This window comes from Eptesicus fuscus, chromosome 22 (assembly GCF_027574615.1).
Source record: "Eptesicus fuscus isolate TK198812 chromosome 22, DD_ASM_mEF_20220401, whole genome shotgun sequence".
In the NCBI taxonomy this organism is placed as follows: Eukaryota; Metazoa; Chordata; class Mammalia; order Chiroptera; family Vespertilionidae; genus Eptesicus; species Eptesicus fuscus.
In genome coordinates, this window is record NC_072494.1 from 29,707,485 (window position 1) to 29,721,371 (window position 13,887).

General features: G+C 37.4%; 1 protein-coding gene across 4 annotated transcripts; it reads right to left on the minus strand.

Annotated features, from left to right (window-relative positions):
• Positions 1-353: 353 nt before the first annotated feature.
• TATDN3 (TatD DNase domain containing 3) lies at positions 354-13,878 on the minus strand. 4 transcript variants are annotated; one of them, XM_008145979.3, is made up of 10 exons: positions 13,770-13,878; positions 11,571-11,603; positions 10,603-10,676; positions 10,292-10,376; positions 8,187-8,249; positions 7,162-7,271; positions 6,948-7,003; positions 5,825-5,937; positions 2,611-2,688; positions 354-1,141 (listed from the first exon to the last, which is right to left on the minus strand). In XM_008145979.3, exons 1-10 carry the CDS (start codon positions 13,833-13,835, stop codon positions 998-1,000), a joined length of 822 nt encoding a protein of 273 aa, XP_008144201.2. In that variant the 5' UTR covers positions 13,836-13,878; the 3' UTR covers positions 354-997. The 4 variants fall into 4 exon arrangements, with proteins under 4 accessions (XP_008144201.2, XP_028008021.2, XP_054567552.1 ...); XM_028152220.2 differs by having other exon boundaries at positions 2,611-2,691; XM_054711577.1 differs by lacking the exon at positions 5,825-5,937 and having other exon boundaries at positions 1,058-1,141.
• Between the last annotated feature and the right edge of the window lie 9 nt (positions 13,879-13,887).

Here is a 13,887-nt window from a genome sequence, read left to right on the forward strand (position 1 = left end):
TGGAAAAACCAATTCATACCACTGAACTAGAAGCATAAAGGCTCTACTAACACAGCCCGTGGGCACAGACCCTGCAGCTAACAATGCCAACCTCACCAAGCTGCCATACTGCCACCCTCAGCCCTGGCTGCTTCACGTGACTCACTTCATTCAAAATCTAGGGTGGGTCATATTATTGGTGCTCTGGTTGCAAGAAAGGCTAGAAAAGGATTACCTGGGGGAGCCACCCTTGCCAGAAAAAATGGTTTCAGTTCATGTGGTGGTTCAGTTCCTGTGGGGCAAGGCAAGAAGCAGCAGTGTTTCCCAGTCTCCCGCTAGGACTCCATTCATTGAAAAGCAGTGCAAGGTAGAATTAGAACCCATGGTTTCAGGTTCCAAGTGCGGTTTTATTTCTGAGACAAATATTTCTCGCTCTGACCAGTTTGGCTCAGTGGATAGAGGGTCAGCTCGTGGACTGAAGGGTTCGGGTTTGATTCTGGTCAAGGGCATGGTTGCAGGCTCGATCCCTAGCCCTGGCCGGGGAGATTGCAGGAAGCAACCAATCAGTGTGTCTCTCTCACATCGATGTTTCTGTCTCTCCCTCTCCCTTCCACTCTCTCTAAAGATCAATGGAAAACTATCCTTGGGTGAGGATTAACAATAACAAATGACAAATATTTCTCTAAAATTATACCGGTAATCTTCTTTATCCCTATATAATGGTTTCTTCAGTTCAGACTATTAATCAGAACATTTTTTTAAATATATTTTATTGATTTCAGAGAGGAAGGGAGAGGGGGAGAGTGATAGAAACATCAATGATGAGAAAGAACCATTGATTGGCTGCCTCCTGCACGCCCCCTACTGGGGATCAAGCCTGCAACCCGTGCATAAGGCCCTTGACAGGAATTGAACCCTTCCGTCTGCAGGCCGACCCTATCCACTGAGCCAAACCAGCTAGGGCCAAAACATTTCTTTTTCTCAAATGCTGCCCCCTTCAGTTCATTTGGCTTTGAAGTTATTTATGGAGCAGGTGCTGGAGCTTGGGGAACAATTTCAATGCATTCTGTGTTGTCACTTCCATAACTTCTTCCACTGAGATTCCTTTCACCTGGGCAATATATTCTGCTGAGATGGTAATGTTTTGGGGTTCATTCCGTACCTGAAAGAGAACAAGCAGACATTAAATCAAACATGATTGTCGAAAGAAGCAATCCTTGAAGACTGTAGGTAAAAGGGAAGAAAATGAGTTGGTAAACACAGCTAATGAGTTCTTTTTTTAATGGAGGTGGGGGAATGGTGGGAGGCAATAAGGGGAGAAAGCCTTGAACTTCAGCTTAAAAGCTATAGCTACAAAAAAAAAAAAAAAAAGCTATAGCTACACACTGACTGTAAGTCTATGTTGCTCTTGAAAAGAGCCGTGGGGTATTAACAGTTGAGGTCTCCATCCTAGCAGTCTGCAAACAGTGGACACTTGGCAACCTGCATGACTGATGGGTTAGCTGTCCTTTGGTTTACTGCTTAGCTGAGTGATTGTAAAGGTCACTGTTCTACTGCTTGGCCCCTTCACCTCACAGGCTACATACATTACAGTTTGATTCAAGAAATGTCATCGTACACATTTAAGAAGTACCAGTACATATCTGGAAGGCTAAACAGATATGTACTGGTACTTCACTGAGTCTAAGATGTATTCCCCCCCCTATTTTAACATCTCTGAAATTGATACATATTTTACTTAGATTCAATGACATGTCATTGTATAACTGGCAGTGGGGTTTTTTTTTCATTCTAATGGTCACAAAACAGTAGTGCATCTACAATAATTTAAATTGTACATTTAGATTTGGTGAAATGTATTACTGTTACTAAGTTATCTACTTAGGATGATAATATTGAGAGGAATAAGATATCTATTAAGTTTAAGAAAAATAACCTGATAACGTTCATCAGATATAATCGTGTTGAAAACGACCCAAATCACAATATCAAGTTAAATATACTATGGTAGATTCACACACTGGAATATTATACACTTATTATGCTTATACGGGAATAAATAGAGCCTCATTATAACAACCTAATTAAAAGGAGAAAAATAAACATTTTTTGAGCATCTTACTATATACCAGATACTGCTAGATACATTAGTCCATTTAATTCTCACTATAATACTTCAAAGTATTTACTATGTTGCTTACATTTTATAAGTGAAGAACATTTCAGAGACATTAATAACTTGCTCAAACAGTTAGTGGGTAGCAGAGACAGGATTTGAATCCAGGTCTTTCTGATTACTGACAATGAGCTTTTTGCTATTCTGGTCTGGCTTTCATTATCACATGATCCATATCAAATAATATTCTTTGGGGCATAACAATTATATTTAGAAAAGACCTGAAACTAAGTTGATATAACCTCTCAACCTAGCGTTAAAATAGGATCCCCTTGTACTTCCACTGTGATGAGAAACACAGATAAATCGAAAATAGCTCAAATGGAAGATACAAACTAAATCAAGCATGTCAAATTCGCGGCTGGTGGGCCGAAGGCATGCCGAGGCATGCGGCCCGCCAGCTGCGAGTTTTACATGCTTGATCTAAATCGTGTGGAAAACAGACAATGATTTACCTGTTTTTCTGGTCCTAGTGCAGGTGAATCTGTTTCCAGGCAAATGGAGGTTAAAGGCAACTGTTTCACAAGTTTCTGCTTCTTAGAGAAAAGAAAAAGCTAGTAAGTTTAAAACGGGAGTAATAAAGAATTTTTTAAAAAAGAACATTAAACCCACATGCCAATGCATTCTACTCTGCAGGAGCTTAAAATTCAAGCTTCGCCGAAAACCGGTTTGGCTCAGTGGATAGAGCGTCGGCCTGTGGACTGGAGGGTCCCGGGTTCGATTCCGGTCGGGGGCATGTGCCTTGGTTGCGGGCACATCCCCAGTGGGGGGTGTGCAGGAGGCAGCTGATTGGTGTTTCTCGCTCATCGATGTTTCTAGCTCTCTGTCCCTCTCCCTTCCTCTCTGTAAAAAGTCAATAAAAATATATTTTAAAAAAATTCAAGCTTCAATATTCAATTAATGCATGTTCTCTATGTTCTCATTCTATTACTAACAGGTTTAAATAGCAACATTCATTGCCAAAAATCATCCAGAGACTCCAGGGACCCAGGGAGTAGTAGCCAATAGCACCCCCAGCAAGGAAGTCAGACACCGGATATCACCATCCCACTCAATGATCTAAGGAAGGGACTTCTGTTGCTTCTCCACCACACTCAGTGCTTCTTTCTACTGTTCACGTTAAGCCACTCAGGTTTTCTGTTTATAAATCCGAAGTTCATATGCACATATTAGATTAGGTGGTAGATGGTCTTATTTTCTTATTTTTAATTTTCTGTCTGGGTTATAAGGATTGCAATGAACCCAATGAGTTTTATACCAAGAACGTAATTCTTTTGCTGCCACTGCACTGTTAAAGTAAAAAATGGCAGGGAGACACATGATGCAGAGTGGAATATTATTAGAATGAATTGTGTTTTTTTAAATTTCTTTATTGATTAAGGTATTACATATGTGTCTTTATTCCCCCATAACCCCCCACCCCCCACTCATGCCCCCACCCCCCTGTTGTCTGTGTCCATTGATTAGGCTTATATGCATGCATATAAGTCCTTTGGTTGATCTCTCAGAATGAATTGTTTTAAGATTAAAATTTCAGAGGCACAGAAATAGGTATGCTCATGCACTGCTGGTAGATAAAAGTTAAACTAGCATAAACTTTTTAATGAAAATGTAACAGTTTAACCACAAATTTAAAATGTACAGCCTTTCCTCAGTGATTCCATTTAGAGGAAAAACTGCACAAGAGTGCATACGTACGATGTACAAAGGTATTCATGCAGGCACTGTTTATAACAGTGAAAAATTAGAAACAGTCTAACCTTACTTAAAGTAATGCTTAAATAAATTATGGTACATCCACATTATGAAATATTATACAATCATTTTAAAGATGAGATAGGTACATATTTATTGATACAATTAGATACCCATGAAGCTAACTCAAAACAAAAAGAATAAGATTATCTTCTTATTTTATCTGAATTAAAGTTAACAATGATTTTCTGAGTTGTAGAATCTGGATTAATTTAAAATTTGTTCTTTTCTGAAGTGATTCAATTTTCTGTCATGTACAAATATTATCTTTAAATGTATTTTAGTTTTGAAAAAGAAACATGCCACAGCTAAAGGTTACTACTAAATAAGTAGTTTTTCCACAAAAGCTAAAAGTAGGAAAAATTAAAATAATCTTGGACTATAAAGTGACATGTGTAGAACACTCCATTTTATAATGGCAGAATGCACATTCCTTTGAAGTGTGTATGTTCTCTTCACCAAGATAGATCATATTCTAGGCCATTAAACAAACCTCAACCAATTTAAAAGGGGTGAAATCATGCAATGACTGTTTCCTGAACACAGTCAAATTAAAGTAGATATCAGTAATGGAAAGGTATCAGGAAAATTCCTAAGTATTTGGAAATTAATAATAAACTTTTAAATATCACTACGGTCGAAGAGGAAGTCTCAAGGTAAATTAGAAAACATTTTGAACTGAAAGAAAGTGAAAATACAGCAAAGATCACAAATAAACCTATGACCATATCAATACTTATACTAGAAGAAACACAGCCTCATTATAACAATCTAATTAATATTTGTGGATTATAACTATATGTGGTTAGTGCTAATGCAACGATTGCATTAAATATCTATATTAGAAAACAAGGAAGGTTTCAAATAATCTAAGGTTCTACCTAAGAAACTATAAAAAGGATAATATATTGTCAAAAAAGTATTTGACAGAATCCAACATCCATTTTTGATAAAAACACTCAGCAGACTAGAAACAGAAGGAACTTCCTTAAACCCTATAAGAAAGCTGCAGCTGATGGTATACTTAATGGTGAAGGAATGAATGTTTTCCCATGATCAGGAAAAAGGCAAGGGTTTCTGCTTTTACTATTTCTATTCAACATTCAAGCTGTATCCAGTGAGATAAGGCAAGAAAAAGAAATAAAGGGCACAAATATTGGAAGGGGAAAGTAAATATCTTTATTCAAAGATGACACGATTAGCTACAAAAAAATCCTGAAAAATCTACAAAACACTACCAGCACTAACGAATAATCAGCAAGGTCACTTGATAAAAGTTTAATATATAAAAATCAATTGTATTTCTATATACTAGCAATGAATAATTGATAACTAAAATTTTAAAACCAGTACCATTTAAAATAGAATGAAAAATATGACATATTTAGAGATAAATATAACAAAATATGTGCAGGATTTGTATGTTGAAAATTATAAAACATTGATGAGAGAAATCAAAGATCTAAATACAGAGGTATAGTGTATTCATATCAATTATTCCCAAATTGATCTATAGATTCAATGTAATTCCAATAAAAATCCCAGCCAGCTTTTTTTTTTTTTTTTTAAGAAATCAAGCTGATTCTAATGTAGATGGAAAGGCAAGGGACTTAGAATAGCCAAAATGATCTTGAAAATAAAGAAATAATTGGAATTCTCATATTATCTGTTTTCAAAACTTATTATAAATCTAATGTAATCATGATAATATGATATTGACATAAGATAGGGACCTAAGATTGATTTTTGTAATGTAACTAGAATAACATCACAGTGTTATATATAAATATGTATTACATACAAAATACATATCATCTATAAAATATATATTTTATATTACATATAAAATATAAAATCTCTTATTTTAAAGTGTATTTCACAAAATATAGGTTGAAGTTTAATGAAAGAATTTACCTGTCCACTTCTTATGATAGAAGGAGGGATTGAGAAGAAGTACCCAGCTTTTACTCCTTCCATGGCTACAGATGGCCGACCGTCAAATGCATGGAGCAGCACTTTGTCAGCACCTCTCAAAAATAAAAGATAAATCAGAATTCCAATTTATTTCCTCAATGAGAGGTTTTTCCATTAATCAAATTGAACAGAAAAGATCAGAAATTTGGTCACTGTGATATAAATATGAGGTTCTATGACTTCTAAAGGAGGGATAAATATACAGTGTTCAAACAGTAGAATAAAAATGTAATACATTCTTAACTTTCAGAATAAAATTATTAAATACAATTGAAATACAAAATTTTAAACAATTATTTAATCTTCCCGTACCACCAAACATTTTCCAGAAGTTTGTGAACTGTCGAGATTATTGTTCATAATAGGAGGTTTTTAAGCAGTCAAATAGTCCTTAGCGAGAATGCTAGTGGAAGAGGAAAAGGGGAGCTAAATGAGTCACAAATTGGCTAGTCAACATTAGCTTCATAAAATCGCCTCCAATTCTTAAAGAATGGCTGCTCAGCTTGCATAAAAATCATGGTCTCAGGGATCCCAAAGGGTTCAGCACTCGTCACTGGGAAATACCATGCTTTCTAGACGTAGGCAAGTACGTTTACTTCACTATTTGATACTGTTTTTCGAATGGCAGGTATGACTGTTAGTGGGTTATAACCACAAGTGGGTTATGAAATCAATTTAGTGGGTCAAGACTGACCAGTGTATACACATATATACTTTGAATACCAAAAAAAGTATATATGTGTATATATTAGTATCACTTCAAAAAGTTTGAAAAGTAATGCTATAAGATACATTTTTATTTTAGGACTATAAATTACTTAGTCCAATTTTTCATTTGTTTTACCCTGGCAAATGATTTTAAATATCATAATCACACTGAACACCTTGTAAAAGTAGACTGACTTGTAAAACCACTTTAGTTGACTTCCCCTTCCCCCGCTCCTGCTTCCCCCATTTCCTTCCCTTTAAGAAATCATATGAAAACATGGCCTGTTCTATGAGAAGATGCACTGGAACTACCAAACGTAAACATTAGGCACACTTGTCTCAGGAACCTACATACCTTGCTCATTTAAGAGGCTGATGGTGGGTCTCCCAGCGGAACGTGAGTGAACATTTCTGTTTAACAACAAAAAATTCCTTTTAAGTACTTAATGTGACATTATTTTGTCCTATTAAAGTAATTAAGAGAAAAAGAAATATAGAGCTCCATTTCAAAAGAATCATTTTAATTTTCTCTATAGATATGAATATAGGAAGATGGTTAATTAACCTACAAAGGCAAATCTAGTCTCTTGGCTAACTGGATCTGTCTGATGAGGACTTGTCTCTGCTCTTCCTTTTGTTCATCAGTGCGAGCAAATCTGGGGGAGAAATCCAGTCCCACCTATAACAGAAAAGTCAAACAGAATTACATTTGTCATGGTTTAATGAATCCAAAAAGTCATATTATGGAGCGGTACTGTCCAAGAGAAAGATAATGGGAGCCATATGTGCAAGCCACATATATATAACTTCACATTTTCTAGTCAGCCACATTAAAAACACTAACAAGAAATGGGTGAAATTAATTTTAATAATAGACTTTATTGAATCCAGTATACCTCAAACATTATCATTATTATATAGTAATGCATTATTTCAACACATGATCAATATAAAAATTATTGAGTTATTTTACATTATTTCTTTGGGATGCTAAGACTTTGAAATCCTCTGTGTGTTTTATACTAAGAGCACATCTCAGTCTGGACCAGTCACATTTCAAGTGCTCAACAGCTACATGTGGTCATCACAGCGAACAGGAAAGATTATAAATGGCTGCTTCCCTTGATATATTTCGGCATACATTGTTATAATCTATATTCTGAATTTAACTGTTATTCTTATATTTTATCTTTATCTTTAATTAGAAATGGAATTTATTACCAAGTGATAAAAATGTCTTACAACTGTAAATTATTTAATAAAAGTGTTCTTTGACTAGCCTCTTTAAAGTACACTTTGTATATACCACTTTAACTAACTAGAAAGATGACCCATATTTAAGCAAAAAAAAAAGAGCGTAGTATATAGAAATGATAATAAAGTATTAATATAAGCCTATGATGAGGCTTTCTATTGTTTCATCCCCAAGCTCTTTTGCTTACTGAGGAAGTATTGGTACGTTATTATTCAGCTGGATGGGGTGAACATAATTATCCAAGTCAGTTATAATCACCAATATCGAATTAAGGGTTCTTTTCATATATCACATGAAGGTCTGAATTAGAAGTCATTTGATCAGTTAATGGGTGTTTACCTCTCCAATTGCCAATAATCGATCCTTATAATTCTCGATAATGGGCAAAGCTACATCCAAATCCTGGGAGAAAACAAAGTATATTTGTTAAAACAAGGAGAAGGAAACGGATATTTTATAAATACCTATTAAATGCCAGGCACTATACTGTATTGGTCCTTTACATATATTCTGTTCCTTTAACCAGTTGAGGAACTAGGAATAGTAATCCTAGAACAGTGAGCACTTCTATCTGGGTAATATCCCATACCTATTCAGGTCACAGGAATGAAATTGTTTATAAAGATTCACACGTAAACACTTCCTTCTGTTTAGGGGGCATTTCCTGGCATTTAGGACTGATCTGATTTCCTGGAATAGCGGAAATTCCTGGAGAGAAGAAAGCCACCTTTGTAAATGAATTTTGGGGAGTGCATTATGCTATGTTCTCCTTTTAGGTTATCATTGGTTTGTGAGTTTGTAATAGTGATAATCCCATACACTCTTTGTACTCTCTGTACTGATTTCTTTTGTCTTCATAATCTTCTTTAGCCTATTTTTGTTCTACAGGTTCAACAATATAAACACTAAGTATCATATATGTGCTTATCTTTCAATCATTGAAGTAACTGTGTACCATTAGTTTCCATAATATGACTAGAATTTGCCCTCTGAGGTTTCCCTTGTCAGACAAGGGAAAGGCAAATAGTAGAAAATTTGCTTCTTTTAAAATACTTTGAAGATTGTAGTCTCAGGATTTGTAAGTTGCAAGGTACCTCTGAGGATAATTCAGGTTGCAGTTCAAATGTCACCGCCTCAGACAGGCCTTCCTTGACTACACAATCTAAAAACTATCATCCACAATTCCTATCACATAATCTTATTTTATTGTCTTTAAAGCACTTAGCGATACCAAAAGTTTTCTTGTTCATATATCTAAATGATTGTCTGCCTCCACCTAGAATCTACTTTCGTGAGGGGGATATTACTCTAAAGTGCTTGAGTAGGAGCTCAGTAAACACTTGACTGACTACTAAATGAATGCCTATTGCTATAAATCTCTACATAAATGAAACAAATGCCATTCTGCTATGATCCCCAACATTTTCGGAATTGTAACTCTCTCGGGAAATTTTATCACATTAACAACTCAGGAGAGTTACAGAATAAGTATTTATTTTTACATGAAGTGAATTCAATGTAATTTTGTTGCAAACAACGTAACTTTGTTGCAAAAATAAGTAGAGCTACTTAGGGCATTCAAATGTGGGGATACAGATTCATTATTACAAAAAATAATGGACCTCATCACTTTATTCATAGGTAACACAAAGTCTTCACTCCTTCAAAATGGGGCTTTTGATCCCAATATGTAATAAAGCACTCAAGAAACTGTGCATCTCCCCAATGCTGAGTCAGGAGTCAAGTCTGAAATATCAGACATGTTGGCTATGGTGAGTCAGTGATATCTCATGGGTAGGATCTTTTCTAGAGAGGGTATGAAAGCCATGCAGGTTAGTAGATCAAGAGCGCTCCTATAGGGATGGTTCAATGTTCAAAGATACTGTGTACTTGAGCTCAAGTGTTCCCTCACAGTAGTGCATCTATGAATTTGTATCTTTCTTTCTCTGGATACTTTATCACCTTTCTGCCAAATCAATATAACAATATGATGGGGGAAAAAAGTAAAAACAAATCACATGTAATTCTACAAGATTGTCACAACTACTATCATTTCTGTTTTTCTTTATTGTCTTTTGTTTATAGGATATATTTTTACATGATGTCACTCATTGTGAAAAAAAAAACCGTTTGTATCCTGCTTTTCTCCATATATTATACTGCAAACATTTTCCATGTTACTACATAAATCTTATAGTCCTCATTTTTAGTAAATGCATTCTACTTAATACTTTACAAGCTAACTAATTATTCTTTTATTTCTGAACCCTTGGGCTGTTCCCCCTTTTTCTCTATTACAAATAATTCTGCAACAAACATCTCTGGGAAAGAATTGCCTTCTTTTAGATTATTGCCTTGCACTATAAATCAGAAAGTGAAGGATTACCGAGTCAAAGGTATTATCATGTTCTATGGTTCTTGTTTTAGCTGACTGTTACTGTTACCTTTAATGTGACACTTCTTTGGTCTTCAGGTAAAAGTCCTTGAACTGGATGAACACCCAAGCATGGCAGGACAAACCCGTTATACCTAACAGTGTAGAATGAATTGAGAAGCCGAGTATTAGACTAGCAGGCAATGTTACTCTAAAGAATAAGTAGGAAATAATTAGGGCTAGATTAATATTTTTGTTAGGGCTAGATTAATATTTTTCTTCCCATTCTCTTTAAAAATGGATCATCTTTGATATTATGAACATGACATCATAACTGCATCCTTATTAGCAACTCTTTAAGTTCTTAATGAGAAGTAGCACCTTTCTGAAAGCTGCATAATCTTTTCAAATTCTCCTGAATGTTCAGCGACCACCACAAGAGCCGTAACATTGGCCTGAAGCAAAAAAGAACAGAATAGAATAGCTAGAGTCTCGAGCAATAGAACATCCAATATAATTAAATAAAATTATAAAGTTTTCTGTGATTTTAGTTATTCTTGCTCATCCATACTCCGTCGGTATAATCATAATTGCTATCACTGAGTACTTACTATGTTTCAGGCACTGTGTTCGGTGAACATGAACATTACCTCAATTTAATCTACACCACCTTATGAGGTGGCATTGCTATAATCCCTTGTATAAGCCAGGAGACAGAATTCTGGATGGAGTGAAATGATTTGCCCAAGATCATTAGGCCTGTGTAACTCCAAGGCCCACACTCCTAATTAATGTCATAGTGAAAGAGGGTTGAATATAAAAATATACTGGCAGCTACTTCTAAACTAATACTTTGGTGAAAGACCATGAAATGCTAGTGATAATGAATTTTATAAACACTTCCAAAAGTTAATAATTTTTCTCAAACAAATCAAAATGGTTCCCAAAACTTTTATAATCTCTCCCAAATCCCCAGGATCATGTTAATTTTAGAACCAACAGATGGATCATCTGTTCCATATTGCTATTAAGTCTGATGGCTGGGGAAACATGTTTCGACTCAGACTATCTTGTCTGTAACATTTCACTAGCGGTATGTTTTTGGACAAGTTAGTCTCTAGGCCTTAGTTCCCTCATCTACAAAATGGGCAATAAATAGTTGGCTAAAAAATAGAAGCTTCCTCAGAAGGTTGTTGTGAAACATTAAATGAAATAATGTACAGAAAGGGCTTAGGTCAGTACTTGTCACACAGTAAATCCATAATAAATGCAACTTATTATTACTGAAGCATCAATATAGCATATCTAGAACAACAACAAAAAAAGGGCAATTATAGATATTGACTTACTTTCTTGGCTTTCTCCAACACGTCATCCAGATCCTAAAATAAGCACAAGTTATCACAGTTATTGTAGCTGCTCTTTGGCTGTGTATATCACTGTAGTTGAGGCACCGTAAAGAATGACAATGATGGCAAGGAACAGTGTGGTAGAATGTGAAGAACCTACACCGACTGACTCGCCTTTCATTTCCTCTTTCTTTCTTTTTTTTTTTTTTTAAATATATTTTATTGATTTTTCACAGAGAGGAAGGGAGAGGGATAGAGAGCCAGAAACATCGATGAGACAGACATCGACCAGCAGCCTCCTGCACACCCCCCACCAGGGGATGTGCCCGCAACCAATGTACATGCCCTTGACCGGAATCGAACCTGGGACCCTCCAGTCCGCAGACCGACGCTCTATCCACTGAGCCAAACCGGTTTCGGCTCATTTCCTCTTTCTTTCTCTTAGTGACATTTGGCATCTGTTCCCACTCCACTAAAACGGAAACTGTTATTGTCAACTGTGGAGGGCACTTCTCTGTCTCTCACTTACCCCTCAGCAGCATTTAGGAGCTCCTCACTTATCCACGCCTCCCTTCCTGAAATACTTTGCACTCTTGGCTCCTGCAACACCACTCACCTGCAAACGCCACTCTTTTCCTGGCTGCTACTTTTCAGTCTTCTTGACTGGCTCTTTCCCCTCAATCTGACTTCAGGACCCTCTGCTCCTCCCTCTGTACTCACCTGAAGTGATCTTACCCACGGGTTTAAATGCCATTCATTACTATGCTAAGGAGTCCCCAGTTGTTATCTTCGGCCTATTAATTCTTTCCAAAACCCAAGATTCACATTTAAGAATGACTATAAAGAAAAATATAAAAAACAAACTTTTTTTTTTTTTAAAAAAGAATGACGATATGAGATCTCCACTTGGATGGATCTTAGGCTTCAACATATGCCAACTCTATGTTCTCCCCAACAAACCTCTTCCTTCGGCCTTCCCTCCTCAATCTCTCTTCTCTCAGCTCAGTCAACAGCACCACCGTCCTCCCTACAGCATCAAATCCTCTCTTTCCCTCCCTCTCCACATCCAATTCTCCAGCACATAGAGATCCTACCTCTAAAATATACCTTCAATCCATCTGCTTCTCTCAAACTCCCCTGCAACCACCATCACCTCTTGTCTACATACTGCATACGCTTCCAAATTGCTCTTCTAGCTTCCACCCTCGCTCTCCTCTGTTTGCCACACATCAGCAAAAGTTTTTAAATGGACATCAGATCTTGTCATTCTCTTAAAAAAAAAAAAAAAAGACAAGCCCTAGCCGGTTTGGCTCAGTGGATAAAGCGTCAGCCTGCGGACTGAGGGGTCCCAGGTTTGATTCCGGTCAAGGGCATGTACCTTGGTTGCAGGCACATCCCTGGTGGGAGTTGTGCAGGAGGCAGCTGATTGATGTCTCTCTCATCGATGTTTCTAACTCTCTGTCCCTCTCCCTTCCTCTCTGTAAAAAAAAAATCAATAAAATATATTTTAAAAAATCAGTAAAATATATTTTTTTAAAAAAGACAAGATTCGCATTGTTGTTTTAATGAAATCCCAAACTCCTTACTGACCTATCATCACACCTATCCCTGCAAACCTCTTCAGTCTTGTTTCATGCCTCTCTCTCTCTCTCTCTCTCTCTAGCTCATCCCGCTCCATCCAGCATTTGGTAGTATGAACGTGCCAGGTCAACCTGCCAGCGGTCATCACTACCCTACACCCATCTTCTGTTTGGCTGCCCCATCCCCCGCCAAATAGACGCCGCTCTTCCTTCTCTATTATAAGCCTCTGGTTTCCCATATAGCGGGTAAGACACTTGGGAACTCTGATCTGGTGTGAGTATTGTTCTTTCTGTTTGCATGGGATCACGCCCTCGTTTCGGGTAAAAGTGGGATTCTCAGCCGGGCCAAGCGCAGATAGGGGGAAAGAACTCCGGCAACCGGCAACAGCAAATGGGAGAGGAGACACAGGGCTTCGGCTATTCGGGATCGGAAAGAAAGATCAATAGACTGCGGCTAATAAATAGGGAGTCAGGAGCAAGTCGCACCGGCCACAGACCGGCCTGGGTGTGAGTCTGGGGCTCCGTCCTAAGAAAGGAGAGCAAAGATAAGCCCAGACAAGTATGGGGGAGGAGGACGGGGGTCTCCCCGCTCCCACGGCCCGGCCTCGCCCTCACATACGCGGTCGAAATCCGGGGCGGAAAGGTGGCAGTGGCAGTCCACCAGCCCTCCGCCCACCGCCCCCATCGCCGCGGCTGGCGTAGCCCTGGAATCGGCCCGCGCAGCCTCGGCCCGGAAC

What these genes read in the sequence shown, in the direction of transcription:
- TATDN3 (XM_028152220.2), bottom strand. Translation starts at nt 13,835, where the DNA reads ATGGGGGCGGTGGGCGGAGGGCTGGTGGACTGCCACTGCCACCTTTCC. An exon ending in TGTTGGAGAAAGCCAAGAAA is followed by an intron (nt 10,677 to 11,570) that starts GTAAGTCAATAT and finishes TTTTTGCTTCAG; the next exon opens with GCCAATGTTACGGCTCTTGT. An exon ending in CTATCATAAGAAGTGGACAG is followed by an intron (nt 2,692 to 5,824) that starts GTAAATTCTTTC and finishes CTTTTCTCTAAG; the next exon opens with AAGCAGAAACTTGTGAAACA.